A 25,557-nucleotide genomic window follows, 5' to 3' on the forward strand; every position below is an offset into this window, starting at 1 on the left:
CTCTGACACTTAACAACACACAAACAAATTCAAGTTGACATGATCAGTGTAAATGTATCGGCGAAAGAGTGTGTGTGTGTGTGTGTGTGTCGGTAACATGCTTAAGCAAACAAATTTCTGTACTTGGTAGGTATCATTCCGTTGGTTCCTACCTGGGACCTAGGAAGTTGTTGACGCAGTTCCCTACTACTTCACTACTTGCCGAGAATGTACTGTCATGTGGTTAGAATGTACTGTACAATTCTTTACGTCGAAATTGAACTTTCGAATGCCATCCAAGTTGACATATTTTTCATTTAGAATTTTTGAGTTGACCCCTGAGTTTCCCCCATGCCCGCAGGTGTCACCCTGTAACGCGCTTGTAAAGATTCCGGAAAGAAAAAGTATAAACAAACAAACTCAATTTTCTCAATAGGGCGCTTTGGACACAGGTCAGCCCAAGTAACTGGTTCGCGATCAGCTCACGAGGAAGGTCCATAAACCGTGAGACTTGAATTTTGATGAAAATTTGTGACAAGATTCAGTTCAAGTTGCTAAGTAACGTAGTAATAGTCACTCGATGCGCAAATGCTTCGTTGAGCTGCTACACCGACGCCATCTTGAAATCCAGTAGGCAATGTCCAAGAATACCCTTTCGGCACAAAAATGAAAAAGCTTTTGATAGATCTGACTTCAGTATTGTAAACCAAGGTAGACCATCTATATGTGGGAGTTCTTCCAGTGCATAATCGCCATCTTGAAAGACGCCATATTGAATCGCCGTCAAATATGGTAAATAGCAAGGGGGTCATGTGGGGTATCAATTAGCACTGGAATTTACTCCTGAATCCATTTCCGTAACTAAAGTTTACATATCTGTTTTGACTTCAGAGTTAAGAGATCTCTTACCAACATTAATATATCAAAAATATTCTAGTTAGACTTGTATTATGAAACACGTTCGTGCGATCACTTGCAGGATTTTAAATAATGCAGTATAATAGCTACTATAGCAATCAAATCTTGAGACTAGTAAGAGAAATCCTTAATTAAATTGAAATGTCTGTAGTGAAAAATGGAATAGCAGCATGCTACAAGTTAAACCTATTTCAAAGTGCGCTATATATATGAGTCTGTGTGTGTTGGGATTATGCATAGCATTTAAATGCTGTAATATAAGTTAGTTGCAACGGCACATATGACTTTACAAGAATATGTCTTGAAGTTATTAGAAAATTAATAGAAAAATTATTAGAAAAATAATATAAACTGGTGCACATAAGCAAATATTAACCTACTAACGTTTTGCTCTTAAGTTGTAATGATGGATATCCAAAACGAAGTGATTAGCACACAGCATCATGGAGCAGTGTAAACACTTAACAAATGCACTTTCGTCACAATCTTCATGACCACAAACACTATTTTGTACTAGTCTCCAGAACATTTGTAAATGAATGAACTATTGCTCCTCTTACGTACCCACATTTCTGCCATGCATATGCAAGCATGTCCTTTAGGACTGGCGCACAAAATTGACGATACACTACAGAATGCATTTTCTTTATGGACATTCTTCCATATACCTTGTACACCGAACAAGTGAACACCTGCTACAATTAGTTATTTATTACAGTTTTGATATGAAAACTAGTCTTGCCCTTATTATAAGCAAGTGCTTTATCGTTAAAGGTGGAAAGATGCAGATATTTAATTATTTAATATTGTAGGAAAAAGCAAGATAGAAGCTTGCTTTATGGATTACAACTTGGTATTGAATCTTGTAATATTTATTGCCATCTATTTTTAGCAGGTGTGTATGTATTCTTTTATCACTAATAGCAGAACAGACATAAGAAAAGTGAATTCTGAGTTTCCAAGTGTATCTTCTTCTAAGAATTGGCTATGAACTGATAATTTAAATCCACTTCATTGTTCAATGCGGCAGCAATAAATCGATTGTATTTAGACAAACTGGCAATAAATACATTAAAGTATTTTACCTTCGTAATATACACGGTAAATTATAGGTTGTCAAGTATGAGTATTGGAAAAGAATGCAATATTCTGCAACAATTATGGTCTTTGCGTAAAATGTCAAGATTGGAGAAGAAAACTTAACACACAATAATGGACCATGTAAAATTGCCTAAAATAGATTTTTGGTTTGATACAGTTCAACGTCCCACACTTATGCCTGCTACGCTAAAGGAGACGTGGACCTACTGATTATAGTGGAATCCGAACCATTTTGGTCGTTCAAATAATATGCACCAGTTCATATCATTTTTCTAATATATATCCGAACAATCCCTTTGGTATTCTCTGCTCGTCAGCACTATTAGGCATGTGTTTCATCGACCAGCAGTCTATTCCATCGCACTTTCAAATAGATATATCTTGTAGCATGCTGCTATTCCATTTTCCACTACAGACATTTCAATTTAATTAACGATTTCTCTTACTAGTCTCAAGATTTGATTGCTATAGTAGCTATTATACTGCATTAACTACTGCATTAGTTAAAATCCTGCAAGTGATCGCACGAACGTGTTTCATAACACAAGTCTAACTAGAATATTTTTGATATATTAATGTTGGTAAGAGATCTCTTAACTCTGAAGTCAAAACAGATATGTAAACTTTAGTTACGGAAATGGATTCAGGAGTAAATTTCAGTGCTAATTGATACCCCACATGACCCCCTTGCTATTTACCATATTTGACGGCGATTCAATATGGCGCCTTTCAAGATGGCGATCATGCACTGGAAGAACTCCCACATATAGATGGTCTACCTTGGTTTACAATACTGAAGTCAGATTTATCAAAAGCTTTTTCATTTTTGTGCCGAAAGGGTATTCTTGGACATTGCCTACTGGATTTCAAGATGGCGTCGGTGTAGCAGCTCAACGAAGCATTTGCGCATCGAGTGACTATTACTACGTTATTTAGCAACTTGAACTGAATCTTGTCACAAATTTTCATCAAAATTCAACTCTCACGGTTTATGGACCTTCCTCGTCAGCTGAAACCTATTAAACTCTTACCTTATCAATAGTAAATTAGCAGGACTCTCACCCTCTCAATGGCTTAAGTAAATTATAATCTAATTAAGTCGACAGGAGAAAACAGACATATATAACAAGAAATAATAACGCAACCATTTTCATTATAACACTTTATTACAAAAAAATAAACAACAATTAGTATATTTTTAAAGGCAAATATTTGTCGTATTAATACAACAATTCTTTCTTTCTTCTCTGGAAATTTGAAAGCAGAAATGACAACATTGCGAATCGAAATCTAACTAGGGGACCAATTCTAATCCTAGCTATTAACAACAAATTAACGTTAATTAAAAAATACTAGTAATTATTTCTTATTTGTGGGGGAAGATGTCCTACACCTGTCTTTACTTCAAGAGTAATAATATTAACACAACTTTATTCAAATTTCACTCAGTTGGAAGTTACTCATCTTCAGACAAATTTCAACGGTTAAGTTGTAATCTCAATTCTCTTATATCCAGTGAGCTTGGATTGTTCCCGCTACACACACATAAGAAATCAAGAATAATTGTAATGGTCATTTACTCAGTAATTAAATAATATTTTCAACTGCAACACAATAATCTCTTCCTTCCTTAGCTTAAAAAAAAAAAAAAAACAGCTAGTGTAATGTACCGTTACAAGTCGAGGTAATGAAATTTTTGTTTGGAGAGACCCAATATTTTTTTTTTTGAACGTACTATGTACTGTAGATTTTTCAACATATAATTTTCGGTCCATGTAGTAAATTTATTTGTTCTTTATTTAAATCAAAATCAATGTTGAAGCTTCGGAACAATCTAGAAGGAATTATATTTCGGGGAACAATATCTTTATTCATACATTATTTTAATGTAAACCCTGCATATGGGCATTTCAAATGGAAGAGTATTGAAATTATACACTTTATGCTATACCAAAATATAGGCCCGTAATTGGACATAAATTCTTGAAATTATCCACCAATCTGATATTGGCAGAATAATTTAGATCCCCTTCATCCCCCTGAGATGACCATATCCTCCCAAAATGCGGTTTCATCCAGTTTTTACTATTTTCTATTCGCTTTATATTTTCCGCCACCAAAACTCTTTGTTCTGATTGGAACTATTTTCTGACGCCTTAGTATTATCGCGCGCCTTCACTTTGTTGTACGGGTGCCGGATTCAGGGAAGAAGTGCTTTAAGTTTGCTCTTCAAAAAGGTGAATTTTCGCCAAGAAAAAACCGCATAATCCAGATAATGCAAAATTAAACAATTATATAAACTCACTGGAAGCATTCAGAGTCCCACAAATATCGGAATGTTATCTGAAAACAGACTGAAAACAGTAGAATATGAAATTCAGTTTAGCCGACGCCATGTTTGTTGATATGAATAGTTCTGGACAGGAATAGCATCAAAGTGAATTGGTTTTTCGTTTGTGTGATATTTTAAACTAACTGTAAGATCTTAAACAAACCGCAATTCAGATTAGGGTTGCAGTAGGCTGTCCGGATATAGGTAGTTGTACGTAGTAGGCCCTATATGTGATTTTTTTGATTATTATCATTAATATGGCGGTATTTGTAGGCTTTCTTGTAGTTAAGTTGAATTCCATAATGTCAGTGTAAGCGTTAACAGGGACTCTCATTTAACCCTGAATTGATCACAGCTTCCAACGGAAATGGGTTGAATGATTTTTTTTTGTGAGGGTTCTTTCCCCCTCAGAGAAGGAACCTTCACTTTTATTTAACAGTTTCAAAATGTCCCTCCCGGGTAATGCTCTCAAACGGGTCGGGTCGGGTCACTCGGCTCAGCTCGGGTTGGGTTGTCGGATCGGGTCAGCTCTGGTCGAGTTTTTCGGGTCGGGTCGTCGGGTCCGTTCGGATCGGGTTATCGGGTCGGGTCAGTCGGGTCGGATCACTAGGGTCAGTTCACTTTGGTCAACTGAGTTTAGGTTGAGCTTAAACTCGGCTGGAGACGAAAGCGGCTGTTTTTTACTAGCTGCCTAATTAAAAACAGCAATTTTCAATTGATTTTATAGAAACCATAAATCTATTTTGAACTCTTGTAGATAGTGTTTTTATGGTAAATGCTTATTTTTGTACTTGTGTGTACTTTAATTTTTAAATGTGGAAGATTGATTTTACCAATCGACTGTAATATTAATATCTACGCCAATATGGAGTCTGAATTTAGAACAAAACTAGATGTTTAAGCAAGGCCAAAAGAAAGCTTGGATATGGAAGACCAAGCCCAAGCGGGGCGGCGGTGGCTCAATGGCAGAGAATTCACCTCTGGTGCGTAGTGTCCATGGTTCGATCCCAGCTTGTGTTAAGTGGCTTTGTGGTAGAGAAACGCAGTGTAGTGGATTTTCTCGGTGTTCTCCTGTTTTCTCCCACTTTGTTCATTCCACCATTTCATTAATTTATCATGGTCACCATCTCCCTTAGCGTCGGTGCAGAATCGAGGGACCTTAAACTGAATATTTCATTTTATTTCACCAAGCCCAAGAACATCGATACAAGAACAAGATAAAGATTGGATATGCAAGGCGAAGTGCATAGTAATCTTGCTCTTGGCCTTGTTTTGGTTATCACCAAGTAGCGATGAGCATATTTTCTTGCTTTCCGTATAGTATGAAAGACCATAATCAAAATCACACTTGGTCTTCATTTGTACCGATGAGGCGAGCATTCTTGGCTCTTGTATAGCATGAAAGACCACCAAGATTACGAAATGCAGGACCAACTTGACTGTGCAAGACGCAGTATTGATGACCAAGACCCAGGGTGCGAATTGTTTGAATTTCATTTGTTGGGCTGAAAGTGATGAAATAAAATTAGTACTTTATATTAATAATTAAATATCATACTGTATTTTTAAATTTTAAATTACAAAATTCATATTATATATCTTCTTACTTAGTTATATATATACTGTAAAATACGTTTTAATTACCGAGAAAGAAAAATCAAAGTGGCGCGGGTCCCGGAATCATAAGAACCTAGTTTGGAATAAAAGTTGAAGGATTGAAAAAATCACAGGTGTTCTCCCGTTTCCTCAACCCTTATCATTGTATTTAAACGATTTCCTTTTGTCTCTCCCAAGAGACTCTTGCTGCTGCCTTCCGAGAAAACCCCCTGCCTTCCGAGCAGGTGAGAACACTGACCTTGAAGAAAAATTTCGTCACATAGAACTAAAGCAAGAAAAAAAAAATCTCCCTCGTCGGACATTGGTATCAGTTATGAAAAGAAATAACCAAACCTCAAAAGTGCCAAATATTCCCTAAGATGCATATACAAATCCCCCGCTTGATCTAGCTAGTGGTTAACGTGTAAGACTTCGGTACACGTGGTCCGGGTTTAATTCCCAATGGGAGTGCATTTTGGCGTTCACCCAATGTCGTGGCGTATTACTCTCAAACGGGCCGGGTTGTCGGGTCAGGCTACTCGGGTTGGGTTGTCGGGTCGGGTCAGTCGGGTCAACTCTGGTCGGATTGGGTTGTCGGGTCGGGTCAATCAGGTCACCTCAGGTCGGATTGTCGGTTCGGGTCAATCGGGTCGGATCACAGGTCGGGTCACTCGGGTTGGGTCGGGTCAGTCAATTCGGGTCACGGGTCGGGTCGGTCTTCAACCCGACCCGACCCGACACGTTGAGGGCACTACTCCCGGGGCATTGAAATAATCTTGTAATTTTAAAAAATAAAAAATAAAATTAATTAGTTAATAGAAGGGCCACTTGGCTCCGACTATTCCGTTCCTTCCTAGTTTACAGAGCCGATTATGGATACGATGAAATTTAGTGATTGTTTGATTTACGTATAATCAAGTTGTGTAATAATACTGATTAACATGTATAGTGATATGTACTAATATTTGCTTTCTTGGTTTATGTGGAATGTAGTGTGCATGTGTGTAATTGAGTATGTCGATAAGAGGAATAACCTGTAAGTGAAAGTATGATTTATTTGTTTACGGACAGTGTATTGTTGAATTATTCATCTCTTTCGGGCGGTTCAAGTAAGTACCTAATGAATGTGATGAGTGAGTGAGTGAAACAATTTTTTCCCTCGCTAAGGACAGTTTTTGCCTATAAAAATTTCCCATAGCACATTCCTCAGATTTCGTACTTTTTCCATACTCAAGTAATTATAGGGTACCTTTATGAAAAGTTTCACGTCTCTATCCCATTGGGAAGTACCTGATCAACTTGATGAGTCAGTGAGTGAAACGATTTCTTGCTTGGCTAAGGATTATTTTTTGCCCATAAAAAATTTCCCATACCACATTCCTCAGATTTCGGACTTTTTCCATACCCAAGTTATTATAGGGTACCTCTGTGCAGTTTCACGTCTCTGTCTCATTGGGAAGTACCTAATGAATGTGATGAGTGAGTGAGTGAGTGAAACGATTTTTTTCCTGGCTAAGGACAATTTTTTGCCCATAAAAAATTCCTATAGCACATTCCTAACATTTCGGATCTTTTCCATACCCAAGTTAATATAGGGTACCTTTGTGCAAAGTTTCACGTCTATATCTCATTGGAAAGTACCTAATGAATTTGATGAGTGAGTGGATGATACGATTTCTTGCTTGGCTAAGGACAATTTTTTGTTCGTTTATATGCTTACGGCATGCAGGCCAGTTTTCTTTTTCTTCGCGGAACTTGACTGCTATGCACTGCCGTGCATGTTAATAATAATAATAATAATAATAATAATAATAATAATAATAATAATACAAGTTTTATCTTTCATTTCAGCTCCCTGAAAATGGTAACAATCCAAATTTAGAGGTGTTTGTATTCATTCATGGTAGTGCCTTCACCTTACAAAGCTCCAAAGATTTTGGTCCTAGGATACTTATTGACGAACATGTAGTTGTGGTGACTTTCAATTATCGGTTAGGACCGCTAGGTAAGTAAAAGAAGACAAAATTCTATACTGATGTATTAATACAGTTTCTTTTATAGCTGAAGTGACTTTAGATTTAGTTAGGAAATCTGTGATTGGTTTTATTACTGGCGGACAGCTATTGATAACATTATCATTATTTTTCAAAATTATTTTGGCCTTCTGTAATCGAACCTACTTGGCAGGTTGTTAATCTGTAATTTGGGTCAGAACCTTGTCACAGAAGCACAGTAGCAAATACTTTGATATATGCGTACATATAATCCGTACTAAACTTCAAACTACAATTATTTGCGCACATTGCATAACTTTATTAACTACAGTAAATGCATGCAGTATACACAGCGTGCATCACAAAGGAGTTACAACTTTGAAAACTCATATTGATTTATTCATTTATCTTGCAGACATGGTTTAGTTGCCATTTTGTAGCAAAATACATAAAGTTTTGACTCACGTAGTACACTAGTTTATAAACAAGCCAGGGCAAGCGGTAGCGGCAGTTGCAGCAAAGATGGCTGCCTTTACTGGTCATGGGTGTGCTAGCAGTGTGTTTTGATTTGAAGAATCCAAATCTGTGACAACTGTGCAACGTAATTTTCGTTCAAAGTGTGGTAAAGTTCCTCCCACTAGACCTACTATTTACCAGTGGAATAAGTGTTTTGATTGAAACTGATTGTTCAGTAAGACACAAATCTTCAGGTCATTACTGTACGTCTGAAGACGCTGTAGAGCAAGTGGGACAAAGCTTTGTGAACACTCCTACAAAATGAACTCAGCGTGCTTTTCGACAGCTGGGTGCCCAACACAGTTTGGCGTGTATTGAGAAAACAGTTGTAACTCAAACCATTCAAATTACAAACGGTGTAAGAATTAAGGCATTGATAGAATTGTTCGTAAGGAATTTTGTTTGGAAATGCTTCATCGTTTGGATGAAGATGAAGATTTCATTGAAGATTAGTTTTAGTGATGAGACGACTTTTCACTTGAGTGGTACAGTTAATAAACATAATTGTAGGATTTGGGGCAGTGAAAATCCACTAAAATCCTTGGAATATGCACGTGACAGCATAAAACTGAACGTCTTTTGTACAATCAGCAAGAATAAACTTTACCACCCTTTCTCTTACCAAGAGAACACTATCACCGGTGTAAGTTACTTATTATATGCTGGAAAACTTTTTAATCCCATAAATTGACACTCATGACCAAGAATACAACGCACAGTTTATGCAAGATGGCGCGACGTCGCACTACCTGTCCGACGTCAGAGATTTCCTAAATGGATCGTCCGAGGTGGCCAATTCCAGTTCTCCACGTTCACCGGACCTGACACTTCTTGATTTCTTTCTGGGGTTTATTAAGGATACCGTGTTTGTTCCATCCTTACCGGCTTCTCAACTAAAGCTCAGAGCTAGTATCTACTCGCAATTAAACACCAAAACCATGTCTGTAAGCTAAATAAACTAAATAAATAAATCGATATGAGTTTTCAAAGTTGTGAAATACTTTTTGATTCACCCTGTACTTTAATGCTAAACTATAGTGTGTAAGAAAATCTATTCTTTTGACATATTTCGAAGAACTGAATTTCCTTCGAGACTTCAGGAAGGCAATTATCCCCTTTACCCCATCCTATGCGTGGCTATGTAACGCTATGCATAAGTAAAGGAGGTCTATGGAACGGCTATGTCCGTCCGTCCGTCTATGGGCAAGTATCTCTTAGAGCTCTAAGAAATAGTGAGAGAGGATTGCTTTATTATTCCGCGTATCTTTCAATAATTATGTTTATACCTAGGTATGTATAATTAATTACTCAAACCTCGAATATCGACTGTAGGAGAGGAACATATTCCCACCTGAACCGTAACTTATAAAGATTGTGGGTAGTTAAAATGAAACAAATAGTAGTTTCTTTCTTACAAGTTACAAAGCTTTATTTACACAACTTCAGAGTTAGAAAAAAAATCTGTGAGCTAGATCATGTTATAGAAGAAACCAAATGAAAGTAAAATTTCACTTTTTGTGCTATAACGCGAAAGACAAAAAAAATAAGCATTAGATTTTATTACGTAGTAACAGCTCTTTGATATTCATTAACAAAAATACGAACGTATATGTAATATGAAGATTCTGTTATATGTATGTATGTATATATATATAACCCATGTTACTTTTAATGGGACTGAACGTTTTCTATGGGACGTTAACTGCTGTTTGTGGACTGACCCCGGAATCAGGGACGTACGCAGGGGGTGGGTCCTGGGGTCCAGACCCTCCCCGAAATTTCTACCTTTGTGTAAATTTTGCCTAATTTTAGGGGCAATTTTAGGAACTTTCATATAAAATACCCTCATATTGAGATTGGACCCCTCCCGAAATAAATTCCTGCGTACGCTACCGCCAGGAATATTTTCTTGGTCTATTCGGGACCTTTTATATTAAACAATTTACATCAATTTATACCTTGAGGTTCTTTTTTTATGACCCTTTAATTAGCTAAATTTACCTCATTCCTTGCTTTTTAATGACACCAACGATTATTATGTCGAGTAACAATCACTGGTGTTTGACCTGAATACAAATTATCTTGAAATATAGTACTTAAGTAATTTACAGAAATATCTCAAAATTCATTTTCTGGTCATTTAGATAACTTATCAGCCAGCTGTCACCAAACTTACAAAATATTTTAAAAGTAATTTTCTTTGCCCATTACCGTCTGAGATAATACAAAATAGCATTGAACGTGAACTTTCACTTAACTTTATCTTTCTTTTGTTTTTAAATTTTTCTTTTCACATTGATATAAAATCTTATTAATACATTTTCTGTAGAAATACTTGCTCTTTTTTGTTATTTCGTTTTCATAATTCCATTACAGCTTTCATCTTCAATGTAATTCCTTTATACAACCGGGAGTGGTAGAAATCTGATGTTGTCGGTTTCAAGTTGATATCAGTACATTAGACATTTACTCAGCACCTAAAAAATACGAGAGTAGTCCTAAAAGTACCCGACCTAACAAAGAAAACACAGAAAAAGGGAAAACTGTCTTTATTTCTCAACATAGTCATCTTTTAGCTCGATATACTTTTCCTAGCGATGTTCAATATCTCCGATATCCTATTTATAGTATCCTGTGTATAGTAGAACCGTCGACTCCTTAAAATAGCCACTAACCACAGACTCCACCTTCTTCCTGGGAGTGCGGTGGCTCAGTGGTAGAGCGTTCACCTCGGGTGCTTGGGGTCCCTGATTCGACCCCAGCTCGCGCCGTGTTGACTTTGTGGTGAACAAACACCGTGCTCGTGGGTTTTCTCGGGGTTTCCCACTTTCTTCATTCCACCATTTCATTCATCTCTTATCATCACCGTCTCTTTAAGCCTAACCGGCATAATAGTGTAACGTAAATCTTAAAGATTTCATTTTTTTCCACCTCCTTCCTTGCTGGCAAATCTTTTACATCCGAACTATTTTTTCAAGTTTGTAAAGCGAAAATAATCCGATGGGGCTACATCTAGCAAATAGGGTGTGAGAAAGCAAATGGAACTTTAACTGATTGGTTTTGGCCATTACGGTAACGGATGTGTACCAGTGCTTTGTCGTGATGTAACAGCACTTTTTCTTTCGCTAAATGCGGCCCCCTTTTTCTTGATTTTATCACTCTAACTCTAGAAGAATTTTGCATGATACTCACCGTTGATTATTTTTCCTTTTTGAAGATGATCAATGAAAATTACTCCACTTACATCCTGAAAAAGCTGACTCCATGATCTTGTCAGTAGGTGGAACGGTTTTCGTCTTCTTTGGAGCCAAGTCTTTCCATTGTTTTGACTGTTCCTTCGTCTCAAGTGTGAAGTGATGGTCCACGGTTAGGAATCGACGCCAAAGCTCGGCTATATTGCTGTGAAACATCGCCAAACACTTTTGAGACATCCTCACGACGCTGTTTTTGTTCCATTGTGAGGAAAAGATTAACTTAAGTCGCGCACAGCTTTCTCATGTCCGAATTTTCAGTCAATATACAATATACTTCAATTTTTGAAATGCATACTATGTCTGCTAGCTCGCGCACTTTCAGTCGACGTTATCCAATACCATTTTGTGGATTTACTTTACCACATTTGGCGTGGTCATCTCATTTGATCGACCACTGCGATATTTGTCTTTGTAGCTCGTGCGCCTCGTTTTAACTCTGCCACCCAATATTTTACTGTTGTAAACGAAGGAGCAGACGCCTACAAAGTAAAATATAACTCGGCTTTGAAATTGCTTGGACTGAGACCTTTCAAATGAAAGTATTGTATCACATAAATATGACCCATTTTTTAATGTTATAAATTCACTGAAAGCGATCACTATTGATGGCTGCCAAACAAATACTAAACAACGTAGTGTCTGCAAACTTCAAATTTATACTTTTTAAGGTTGGTACTTTCTACCTTAATAATGTTTTTTAAACAATAACTAGCATCTATATGTGAGTCGGATGCTCCTAGAACTAGCCACGTATATCCCTTCTCTGTCTGTATCACTCTGCTAAAAGCGTAAGTGTTTGAAATTCCTAACAATTTTCTGTTTCAATATTAATTTTCATAGAGCAAAAGTGGTTTTAAAAAATAAGAATAACGATTGTTTCATATGAATTTAAGGTAACAAAAGTATGATTTATCTCCACTCTCAACTCTCTATTCCAACGGGAAGTGGTATTATCCTACCACTTCCGGGTTTTAATGTTAATCGCAATAAAGCCAAAACGATGTAACGGTAAAACGAAAAACTTGATTATTATTATAGATTTAGAATATCAGGAGTAGACTCCCTTTCTACCCTCATCACGAACTCACTCGTGCCTATATAGTTAGCGTACGAGTGTTTCCAAATGTTTCCAGTTTGACACTCAAATATCACGGCATTGGTATATAAACCGTTCATGGCATATACACCGTAATCTATCAGTTCATTGTAGAAAGCCATTTGAATCAGTCACTGTCAGTGGGACCACACATCAAACATATTTCGTACTAACCTATGCAGAAAAAGTAGCTACTAGATCTTGGGGGGGGGGGAGTACTAAAATTTTATCTGCTCCCGTTTCGGCCTATTTAACTATGTCATTTTACGATATCAATGAATTTTTATTAAGTTTCCGACAGCTTCCCCTTCCATGTGGGTAGGCTGACTCCCACATTCCCAAATTTAATTTTTTTAGTCAAAAATCAAAAGTGCAAACTACTTACACCCTACCTATTTTAACTTTACACTTCCAAATTAAAAATCCTGGAGGAATCCAAGCATAATTATCGTATTAGAACTCACTGTAAAACTACTAAATTAACACAAGTATGACAAATATAGAGGATATCGGGATAAAACAAGAAATATCATAAAATGGATTTATTGAGAAAATCGAGTTTTAACCCCTTAATAGCCTACTGTTTAAACGGATCACCAAATATGGAATATTGCTTACTGTGGTCATTTATGATAGTTTTAACCCTTTGTTCTTTGACAATTTTGTACTTATAGAATGAACTATAAGTTACAGCAGAAAACCGATAGAAATGGATCTGTTTCCTCCCGACTCCCTTAATATGAAAAGCAAAAGTCAAAAATCACCTCACTATAGTAGCCCTCTACGAATCGAACAACTGTAATTATCCATCATAGTAACGGAAGTGTCCCGATTCACGTAAGTCCAGAATTATATTAATAGTGGACATATAGTGGTCAAATAGTGGTCATATAGCAAATGATTCCGGATATTTTCCAGTTAATCACAGAACAGAATAGATGTTCAAATATATGCGTTCAGCGTACGTTTGCGATACTACTCTGCAACTTTGACATTTTCCACGTCACCTGATTAAGCTCAGTTCATTGCTGTTCACAGAGTTGACAGATTGGATAGGATTGAATAATATTAAAAATTACAGTAGAATCTCGCTATACCATACCAGAGCGTAGAGACCTGGACGGGCCAAATTTTTCGGCCCGAGCCCAATCCAGCCCGAATGTACCTAGGCCCGGTCCAGCCCGGGCCCGAAAAGTTTTGGAGATTTTCGGCCCGAGCCCGAGCCCGGCCCGGCCCGGCCCGATAAGTTTTTAAAAATTCTTGGCCCAGGCCCGGCCCGGGCCCGAAAGATTTTAAAAGTCTCATTTTGTAACATTTTTCACGGGCACACTTCTTCAACGTTTGCCTTTATTCTAATTATTGTTTAACGAAAGTCAATAATTACTAAAGAATTGCAATTAATCGGCCGTAGCCCGGCCCGACTTTAAGAGAACTCAGTGTCGGCCCGCCCAAGCCCGGCCCGGGGGCCGGGCCGGGCTTCGGACCTCCGGCTGAGCCCAGCCCGTGCAGGTCTCTACCAGAGCGTCCAAAAAACCCAATGTCCATCAATTTTCATTTCTTCTGGTTCTAGTAGAAATAGTGTTTCGAAATTAGTTTACGACTGAAGGTTGGCACCCTTGCGGATTTGGGAGCTAGTGGTAAGATTTGGCGAACAACTTACTAGTACAAAATTTATTTTTTATTTTGCAAATCCCTGTTAGGATTTTTCTATTTAATGACTTTAGTCTAGTTTCCATACTTTACTCGTAAATCTTCTCAGTTTATTAGGTGTCGGATAATGTTTTTTTTATAAATTCTAAATTAAGAGACTACACCAACCTTTCGGCTGGACCGGCCGTAATCTCAGTGAATTGGTACCGGAAACGGTTAATTTCACAGGGCTTATTCCTTATATGAGATTGTTGCCTAGAAGGCACGGACTCGTACTTAGACACTCAGAGACCCCTTTATGCTACGCATTTTAGTAGGCCAACTTTTTCGGCATATTAAAGTATATTTGGCTATGGATTGTCATATGTCTAAATTCTATCACTTATCTCTGTAGTTTTAGTGTACTAGCTTTTTGTACTAGCCGCTTTTTCTTTCTCTTTTCTATCTATATCTCTACTCTCTTCGAGATTTTTTAACTTTTCAGCCTTCCCCCTTCCGTTGTGAACTTGATAGATAGGACTCACTTAACATATATCTTTTGAACCTGAATTACCAACTGAGATGTCGCGAGACACGATTCGTGGAGATATTTGTTGATGTTGAATATCAAGGGAACGTTTACTATCACATTCTGACCCAGTGCAATAGCAAGCGATGGTTCAGTACACGATTAAATTTTACTTTCGTTTATTTATTATTACTCGTTCAGAATTCTCCGTTGGACCATAAGTTATTTCTACTTTTGTTTCCATTGGTTAGTATAAATGTGAATGTAGTTGTAGTTGTTTGGGTCCAAAAGTAGTATTAACATTTTTACAGTAATATATTTATATATATTTTGTGTTTACGTGCCTGCCATGCGAATTAAATATCTCCCAGTTTAAGTAAAATGCTTGAGAATATTAATTTTATCATTATGTGCGGTCATTTAGTTAAATTTGTGATATTTTCTTATGTGTGTGTTGCAACCAAAAATTTTAATTTGTTGGGGTTATTAATTTCAAAGCTTAAATGATTATTGAGTATATGTATATCAAGTTATAAATACGTGTGGAAAATAAATATGATATTAAAGTAAAATGTATAATGGTGAATTGAGTAAACAAATATATGTAAATGGTCTTGGTACCTACCCCGAACGGTCCTTGGTTCCTATAGTTCCGAAATATCCAACGAATATAAAATGTGAATGTTAGAAGATACCGCCGCATGATAGAAATTCTCTTCAATCTTTGTGATATTATTAAGTAACATATGTAACAGTTAACATTATCTGTATTACACTAACTGCATGTAGCATGGGATTACGACAGGTAATCGTAACCCTAATGTATTATTAAATCTACCCTCAAGTTTGTAAACTGAAATCCTCTGTAAAACTACATTTCGATTCATTCCTCCTATACAAATCCTCAAATTTGACCAGTGTTTCCACCTCAGTAATCGTGCTCTCAATACAAACGAAAATCTTTCTGCATTTGGAAAACTCTCATTCCTTTATACATTGTGTGAATCTAACGACAAATGTGTGCACCTGGTAATATCAGGTGATAGTGATTTAAAGATAGTTAGTGAATGGAATAATAAATTTCATGACCTAATAAGTAACATAGTCACTGTAATACTAGTGACGTAACTTCGTTTTCTTAATCCCAGAAATGGGAGAACTGTATCAATAAATACTTCTACGGACAGAATATTTGTCGGTTACAATTAGTAAACATAATCTCATGTGTGTATGAAAATAAAATGAAGTTAAATGCATGGACACCACAAAGTGTGCTTTGATAATATGTGTGATATTATAGCTCGTCTAAAGTACGAGAAAGGACTCGTGTAATTACTAAAAATTTTCATATATGAGATATAGACTCATTCTAACCCTCATCTCAAGTTTTTTTTCTTTCTGTTCTCATAATATTGTAGACTATAACTACTCACGGACTTACATCATATTTCCCAAAGTTATATATATATATATATATATATATATATATATCATTACATTTCTGTCAATCAATTTCGAATGTGGATTGATACATTTATACACCCTCCATTCCAAAAGAAACCGAACGTTTTAAAAAAAACAAAAAAGCAATGTACATTTTGGAATAAATCATTTTTATTAATCAATGTATCCCCCTTCTGCATCGATACACATATTTGCACGCTCCAACATTTTGTCAAACGACTTCTCCATGCCCTTTATTGGAATGGTCTTTAGGACGGCGGTCGTCGCCTTCTCAATGGCATCAATCGATGCGTGCCACTTTCCTTTCATCGCCAAATGCAGTTTCGGGAACAGATAGAAATCGCACGGAGCGAGATCTGGTGAATAGGGCGGATGATGCAACCGAATAATGTGATTTTTGACCAAAAATTCAGTTACAAGTCGCGAACGATGTGATGGTGCATTATCGCCCAAAAGAGTCCAACTGCCGATTTCGCGATATTCGGGCCGAATACGACGAATTCTTGCCAGCAAACGCTTCATGACGCCCAAGTAAAACTCTCCAGTGACTGTCTGGCCGGGCTGAACAAATTCTTTGTGGATAATTCCTTTTGAATCTTAAAAACAAATCAGCATCACCTTAACTTTTGACTTCACCAAGCGACTTTTTTTTGGGTGTTCCTTCATCCGGCGCTCTCCATTCAGCACTTTGCCGCTTTGTTTCGGGCTCATATTCAAAACACCACGTCTCGTCACCAGTTACAATCGATTTCAAGAAGTTTCGATCCTGCCGAGCACTTTTAACGATGTTTTTGCAATGCGCAATTCGATCAACTTTTTGGTCTTTGGTAAGTTTGTGTGGTACAAACCGCGAATTAACCTTCTTAAGGCCCAAAACTTCGGTCAAAATGCGGTATGCGGTTGTTTGAGGAATGCCTAATTCCATTTCAATAACTTTCACCGACGATTTTTTGTTATGTTTGATGAATTCACGCACTTTTTCGATGTTTTCTTCCGATAATCCGGTTCTGGGACGGCCTGATCTTTCGTCATCATCCAGCGTCTCTCTACCCGATTTGAATCGCCTGAACCACTCGAAAACTTGCGTACGGGATAGATACTCATCACCATATGCATTTTGTAGCATTTGGTGCGTTTCACTAAAAGTTTTACCCAGTTTAACACAAAACTCAATTGCAGCTCGTTGTTTGAAACTCATTTTCCGACCGATGTACACAACACACTGACAGTTGAAACGCAATAACTTTGTTGCCGTGCATCCAAATGTCATGACATTTATACCAGTTGTCAATGAGGGACTACGCCATCTACCGGTAAAATATTACAACAGATGGCACCAGTGGCACTAGTGTTTTCAAAAGTTCGGTTTCTTTTGGAATGGAGGGTGTATGTATGTTTATTGCAAGTTTATAAAATTTTGTGTTTAATTTCTCCATAGATGTAATAAATGTTCGCCATTTGTAGCTAGATGGTTTCTTTAAAACTATTTTACAGATATCAATACGCTGTCCTATATGTATGTGCGTGTGCGTGAATGAATGACAAATTTAGTAGTAGCATTTAATATTGATTTTAAGTAGTAGCATTTAATATTGATTTACTATGATAGTGTTTATAATAAGTGTGTAATAGCATGTTATATGTATTAGTGTATGGTGGAAGGCATGAAAGACAACTAATCCTAAAGTAATCTAAATTGGCTCTGGGAGAAAAGTCAAAATAACAGGATGAGCCTGAATAACGACAGTCTTTTCAGAAATCTCAAAACTTCTATTTGTGGAAAATATATACGTTACTTTAAATTTTTTCTTGGCTGATTCAAATGTGTGTTCGATCTCGATTATGAATATTCAGATACTAGATAAAGGTTATTTAACGTTTGGAAATAACAGACAAACGATTAAATTAAAACTTCTCGTCACCTGGGCTGGGTTAGGGCAACTCCCACTTATGCAGTTGCCTGGATCCAGGTCGGGGTAGTATAAGGGAACATGTGTCTCTTCGGGATCACTTCAGAATTGATCCTCAGGTAATAACCTTCGAATATGAATCATCTTTTTAATAACTATTCAAGTTCCGTTACCATATTTCCATAATTATCCAGTAATCCTTTATCTCTATTTCCTCCTTTCTTTCTCCTTTTCCTCTTCCTCTTTTCCTCCTTTCTCCTACCTTCTTCTCTTCTTTCTCACTCTTTCTTTTCTTCTTTCTAGAAAACTGAAGAGGGGACGTGACTGGGAGTTGTCGCTATAGACACGGTCATTAAATTGCATTGATGTTCCTCTTCGGAAGTCCGATATGAATTAGGTAATCCTAAAAACATGCATATGGAACAAGAATTTCAAAATTTATTTTTTGGTATTTCATATTTGGCTAAATTATCATTATCGCTATGATTTCAGTTTAAAAATCAGTCAGCGACTCCACATCTTCCCAATCTCGACAATTGTAGCTAGTCTATTGAAAGAGCTCAACGGATGCTGGCTGATTACGGCAAATTATATTCTTACAGGTGACTGTACATTCTTTATTGTGATTATGGTTGTATAACAGCACAGAAGTTGTACTGCAAAGTTTTCGGAACACTTTTGAAGTACATTATACTGTCTCTGTTATTTGTAACATTTTAAATAAGATGATTATGTGTGTAAAGCCGGTTAAAATTTAAAAAAAAAAAATAACTGTAAAAGGAACAACTTGAAAGCCATGACTAATCTTTCTTTATTATTAATTCACAGGTTTTTATAAGCACAGAGGACGAGGTAGTACCTGGAAACATGGGATTGAAGGACCAAGTACAAGCCCTTCACTGGGTAAAAGAAAATGTAGCTTACTTTGGAGGAAACCCTGCTCATATAACTCTTGCAGGAGTATCTGCTGGAGCAGTTAGTGTTCATTATCACATGCTGTCTCCAATGTCAAAAGGTCAGTTATGGGACAAAACATGTTGTTTGATACTTTTATTGATAATTTTCGGAGTGCAGTAAAATTAAGTACGATTTTATCTATTACAGTTATTTCTAACTGAATGGTCTGTGACGTTATAGTTTTACGATTTCTCTCTTAGTAAAAAACACGAAGAGGAGAATGAGCAGGCAGGTAACTAGATGTTGAGAAAGAACAATGGTAACAGTTATTGTGACCAAATCGTCAACTAGAAAAAACGGGACACCTTTTATTTCTGGATAGGTTGCTCCCCTAAATATATATTTTTAGCCTCTCCGCTTTTTTTTTTTTTTTTTTTTTTTTTTTTTTTTTTTTTTTTTTTTTTTTGCATCTCTCACTAAAATGGGCAAATGTACACTTTTTCGTTTTAAAAACTATTGAAAAGGTTGTGGAATTAATTAGATAATAAGTAAATATCAGCAGCTAACAAAAAATGAAATATTTGAAAACATTACTAAAAATATATGAGCGCTCAAATCTGTCGCCGACAGGATTTATAATTACTCATAGCATCGGATTCCAACTCATTTTATTTGCATTTACTTACTTTTAAACATTATTTACTTCACTTAACAGTTCTGTACCTTTGTTCCCCTTTCGTAAGGTGTTACATCTTACTATATAGTTAGTCAAACTATATACTTATAGTTAGTCAAATCACGGGGTGTACTGTTCTGATGACAGCGCCTCAATCTTCCACCGTACGAAACAGAGAGTAAAAACAGGTTACATTTGTTCTTGATAAGACTTTCAGCCCCTTGCACTGTCGTCTGCGGAGTGGGGAGGCCTAAGAGGAAAATCAATGGAATCACCACACCCAATACCCCAAATGTTGTAATGACGTTACTCAGTAATTAGACATATTCCAATATAATCACATAGCTTAGGAAATAATAATATAAATTAGGAAATTTTAGCGATTCGAAAGGTTTTTTTCTACCCAATGTACGTAAATACGGGACCTTTTCGCGTCCCGGGAGAATTTTTCGGGACACCGGGAAAGGTAGTGAAAAAACGGGACAATCCCGTCTTTACGGGACGGTTGGTCACCCTAGTAACAGTCAAACAAGAATATTGATAGTGTAGTTGATGATTTTGCAAGCATACTTCTCGTGGATCAACTATGACTATGCCTACACTGCCAATGCTTACTTATTGCATTCTCCAACCTCATCTCCAGTGTTCAACGTGTTTCTCTCTGATTTTTTCTGATTGTAAAAACGAACTTCTAAGTCACACGTTGTGCAGTTGGGAATAACTTATCCATAAAATGGAAAATATTCTGCTCCCGAAAATAACACTATGCAGAGTTATTCTTTCTGCTGATGTTTCTCAATGCTTTAGCTAAGAAACGCACTGCAACTTTGGAATCTTGATTCTATTCAGTTCATTTCAAATGATATTTCTATTTTCTATAAACAGTTAATTTTCAACGAAGTTAAGAAGTTCGTTACTGAATTCTCTATGTCTGTATGTGTGTCCCTCCATTCGATAGAGCATCAAAAACTATCTGAAAGAAGTGATGAAATTTTTCGCGTTACTCTTATCGTTCCCGAGATATTGGCCAAAATGTTCCGAATACGAGAGATTTAAGGAGACATATCTCAGGAACCGTTAACCCTTTTAGGATTTTTGGTAACTTTTGTTACCATACTTAGTATCGTCTTTGATGGCTATATTTAGGTTCTATAACAGGTATCCAGAGCCCGTGCTGGGATACTAATGAGGGTGGCGGACAAGTCTACTAAACGGGCGCCCATACAAACGGGAAAATATATATATATATATATATATATATATATATATATATATATATATATATATATATATATATATATATATATATATATATGTTCAGTATGGCGCTAAATTCGTTGTACAAAAGCAGAGGAGTGATTCCTGAGAGTAAAATAAACAAAAAAGTTCCAATAAACATAGGGCGAAAACCGCGTCGTTTACGTGTTATGGGCTGCCAAAAGCGTGGGAAAACAAACTTTAGAGTTAAATATTTCACAAACTATTGAGCGTAGACGTGATGCGGCATGGTATCGTTGCAGTTTTCAGATTTGTACAATGGCGGCGCAAGGGATTCCTCAAAGGACGTTAGGGATTCCCGGACATTTTATGACGTAAATTGAGTGGACAAGAGCATGTAAAAGACGTCTCATAGCCTAAAAATTATACTACGTGGCAGATCAGTACTTATACACTCAGATTAAACGATGGTGGATTAGGTAAAAATCACTGTGTGTGGTTGCATACCTTCTCAAAAAATGTTAGTAAAAACGTTGTACAAGAATTCACTGGAAACGTCACGTCGTAAAAATACGTACAACACAAGCCGATAGTTAACAGAAAATAAAGAAACTCCGATTACTGATCTGCTCATATTAATGACATTACATCGCTGCTAATGACGATCTGTTACTAATGCTACTGTCGTTTAGTTTATTTGTGTTTCGTAATGCACATACTCGTCTGTCATTCTCTCCAGTATCTTTTTCAGCTCATTCGTGGCTAAGCGGTTAGCGTATGCGACTTTTGCATGGAAGACCCGGGTTCGATTCCTCGTGGGAGCTCATGTGGTTCGAACTTCACGTTAATCAGTTTGTCTAGTGGCTACGCAAACGGTATGCTAATACACCCCGCTTCATGTCTCGTCTTCTCTTCACAGATAAAACTACGTTTTCCCTTGATGGAGTGTTCAATACTCACAATCAACATTTGTGATCTGAGGCAAACCCACACGGAATGTCAACTCTTGCCCATCTGGAACTTTATTCTGTGAATGTGTGGACAGGAATCGTTGACAATTATCTCATCGGACCGTACCTACTACCATAAAACTTGACCGGGTGGGAGTATAGCATATTTTTTGGAAGAGGTCCTGCCTGTACTATTAGAGATTGTGTCACTGGCTGTTCGTAGAAATATGTGGTTTATGCACGACGGTGCTAAAGCAGATTTCACTGCGAAGATGCGAAATTTTCTCAACGCTCTCTTTCCGAACAAGTGGATCAGCGGAGAAGGACCAATGTCTTGGTCACCTCGCTCACCAGACCTAAATGCCTTAAATTTCTTTTTCTGGGGCCATATGAAACAACTAGTCTATGCAACACCTGTAAAATCAGAGGAGGATTTTGCTGCTGCCTGGAGCATTAGGAAAACGCCAGGAGTGTATCAACGCGTCCGCTGGTCCCTTCGCCGCTGCTGTAATCTTTGAATTGAAGTGGCGATCGAAACTTTGAACACCTTTTGTAGTGACAGTTCTGACAACCATCTCCTTTCAACAAGGACCCTTCTCTGTACCTTGATCCCTGCAACTCTCTTCAGTGTGCGGTCCCGTTACGATTTGGGACCAGAAACATCAGCCTCTATTACAACAAATATCGCAAGTGGAACGAATGTTTTGTTTCACGACAGTGACGACGCCAGCTTTAAGTTCTTGAGGGGCAAAGGAGGGGCAGATACATTTTCGGGGGGGCGACTATTTGCCATACAAAAAATTACATTTATTACGTTTGACTTATTTTACATTACATTGTGTAAATTCGTTGCTGTTTTCATATTAGACCTATATGATTATAAATTAAACTTAATTCAAGTAAAATTTGTAACTAACAAATAAGTAACGTCTGCACATGAAATATTTTTCAATGAAACTTTTGAAGCCTAAACATAAATTGAATTACTTTCGCGTATGCTACAAGTAACACATTGATCTAGTACCGTACTATATGCTACGTCTCTCGAAGACTCCCGAAGAGAGAATTTACGAGAAGCTGCTGAAATGTCGTAGCTTAATCCAGAAGAAGTGTAGGTACTAGGTAGAAAAATTAAACCGTACTCTAGAAAAACGTATCTCTGTATGTACAAATACAAATTTTCATATTAATAATGAAATTCTTATTGTTTCTCAGGCCTCTGAAGTGATTATATGTGCCCAAACACAATTTCACGAACATCCAGGTCCTGTTATAACATTTTTATTCCACCAAGGAAAGTCACCGAAGTAAATTAATTAGGTAATCAGTGAAACACCACGGGACTCTCCCCCGTTATATACAGTGGTGAAGAAGTAAGTGGCTTAGTAACTATAAACGTGGTGATTTCTCAACAAATTATGCTTTGCATCCAGGATGATTAAAAGCAATGACTCTTCCCGAAATCATAGATGTAATTTGTGACATTATTCTTGAAAATTGCAGCATTTCAGCCAGTGGTGGATATAGACCGGGGCCGGAGGCCTAGGCCACCCCAGTGTTTGAGTGGCAAAAATAATTTAAGCTATTTTTTATATAGTTTTTAAAGTGTATAGTAAACTCACGATATATTTATTATAGTCTGAGGTCTGGCTGCACCCCGCTTTCTCAGTTTTTACCTTCTTAGCAAAACTTGTGTCAGAGATTCTGGACATTTCTTTGGAACTCGTCGGTAGCATAATTCAGAATGGCTTGGGTATGCGCAAGTTCTAGGCATAATGGGTTCCCAAAAAATCTGTCAGGAGAATAAAAGAGTGACGGCATTAAGAATAGTCTTCTTCCAATTTGACCGTAATGCTGATCAATTTCGCTCACGAATAGTACCATAGATGAAATATGGTTGTACCACTATGATCCTGAAACGAAACAACAGTCAATGGAGTAGTAGCACTCATTTCTCCATCGCCCCAAGAAGTTCAAGACACAGAAGTAGGTTGAGAAACTGTTTGCAACATTTTTCTGGGATAAGTATGGAGTCGTACTCATAGACTACCTCCGCAACGGTCAGATATTTAATCAAGAATCTCTACATTACTTACAAAACTGAAAGAAAAATTCGAAGTTCAACGCCGCGGAAAATGAAAAGAGTTCCTTCAGGAGAATACACCTGTCCATCAAGCCCCTGCGAACACAAATGACATTGTATAATCTAGGATTTCAATGTCTAGACCATCATTCTTATTCCGCAGATTTAGCTCCGTCTAACTATTACATGTACTTATTTCCCAAACTTAAATAACACTTGAAAGGACGCCATTTTAGATCTGATAGGGGTAGTGCTTCGAACAGTGGTGCGGGGAAATCTTCAGATTTTTTAACTTTTCTGCAAAAACTGGAGCATTGCACAAGGTAGTATATTGACTCGCGAGGGAAGTGTAGAAGAAGTAAAACTTCACCATTTCACGTGCACTCCTTCTGGGTTGGGCTACGATTTTTTTTTAGCAGTTCCTAGTCAATATGGTAGACATCACGTCAGTACTTTCAAACAAAATAAGTAAGGGAGCACTAGTATAAACCAATTACTAACTAAAGATCATCACTCATTACTAAAGATCACCATACGTTTTATTGGGAATCACTTTGATTCCATAAATTTATTATTATCATTTGCAGGAAGGGAAAACACAACTCTTTTTATCCCCTTCAAAAAATTAAGCCCTGGTAGTTGCAAACTAAACTGTTATAAGCACATCCTCTGAATACTGAAAGCCGAGAATAATGTTTCAGAAAAAAGAAGTATAGAACTTTTAAATAAAACAAAATATGAAACTGAAAACCTCAAACCTGGATAAATACAAACAAGTTACGTAACTAGTTTTACCTTTCTTTTGTTTCCAATCGAAGTTGATCCAATGAGAAGAAAACTAGTCAACCAAATCCAGGATTGTTCGCTAGACACAATAATTAAAAATCATAAGAAAGGAGTATAACTAAAATTTACCTCAAAAGGCGCTAAATTAGAAAACAGAAATATGTGTGAATACCCAGACGCTGAAAGAAGAAAGCTTGAGGACTAATCTGCCACATAGTAAATGCATGGAAAGTAGACTACGATTTGACAATAAGATTGGTTATCACACTGATTTAAAATACTACATGTAGAATGTTTAAAGATTGTAGGAGTCTGGGGGGGGCAGTCTAGGTGGCGGTCAGGGGGGCAGAAGTAGCTATTAGGGGGGCGCTCGCCCCCTTGCCCCCCTCTGGCGTCGTCACTGTTTCACGACTGTCAGTTTAGAAAATTGATTGAAAAAGGACGTATGGTAGTCGCATTTATGTGATATACTGATCAAAATGAATGTGCTCAGTTATGTGTATAATAATAATAATAATAATAATAATAATAATAATAATAATAATAATAATAATAATAATAATAATAATGCGTTGTGATATAATATGAGCAGATAAGCAATCGGAATTTCTTTACTTTCTGTTAACTAT

General features: G+C 37.0%; 1 protein-coding gene across 1 annotated transcript in view; it reads left to right on the forward strand.

Annotated features, from left to right (window-relative positions):
• The window catches only part of LOC145661565 (venom carboxylesterase-6-like), a 143,338-nt gene that overhangs the window by 10,514 nt on the left and 107,267 nt on the right, over positions 1-25,557 (forward strand). Inside the window, exons 3-4 of the mRNA XM_081726883.1 lie at positions 7,778-7,932; positions 19,149-19,333. Coding sequence (XP_081583009.1) covers positions 7,778-7,932; positions 19,149-19,333 — 340 coding nt within the window. The remainder of the gene's footprint in view (positions 1-7,777; positions 7,933-19,148; positions 19,334-25,557) is intronic.

The sequence above is a fragment of the Thermobia domestica genome, chromosome 10 (assembly GCF_964235325.1).
Source record: "Thermobia domestica chromosome 10, izTheDome1.hap1.1, whole genome shotgun sequence".
Lineage (NCBI taxonomy): Eukaryota > Metazoa > Arthropoda > Insecta > Zygentoma > Lepismatidae > Thermobia > Thermobia domestica.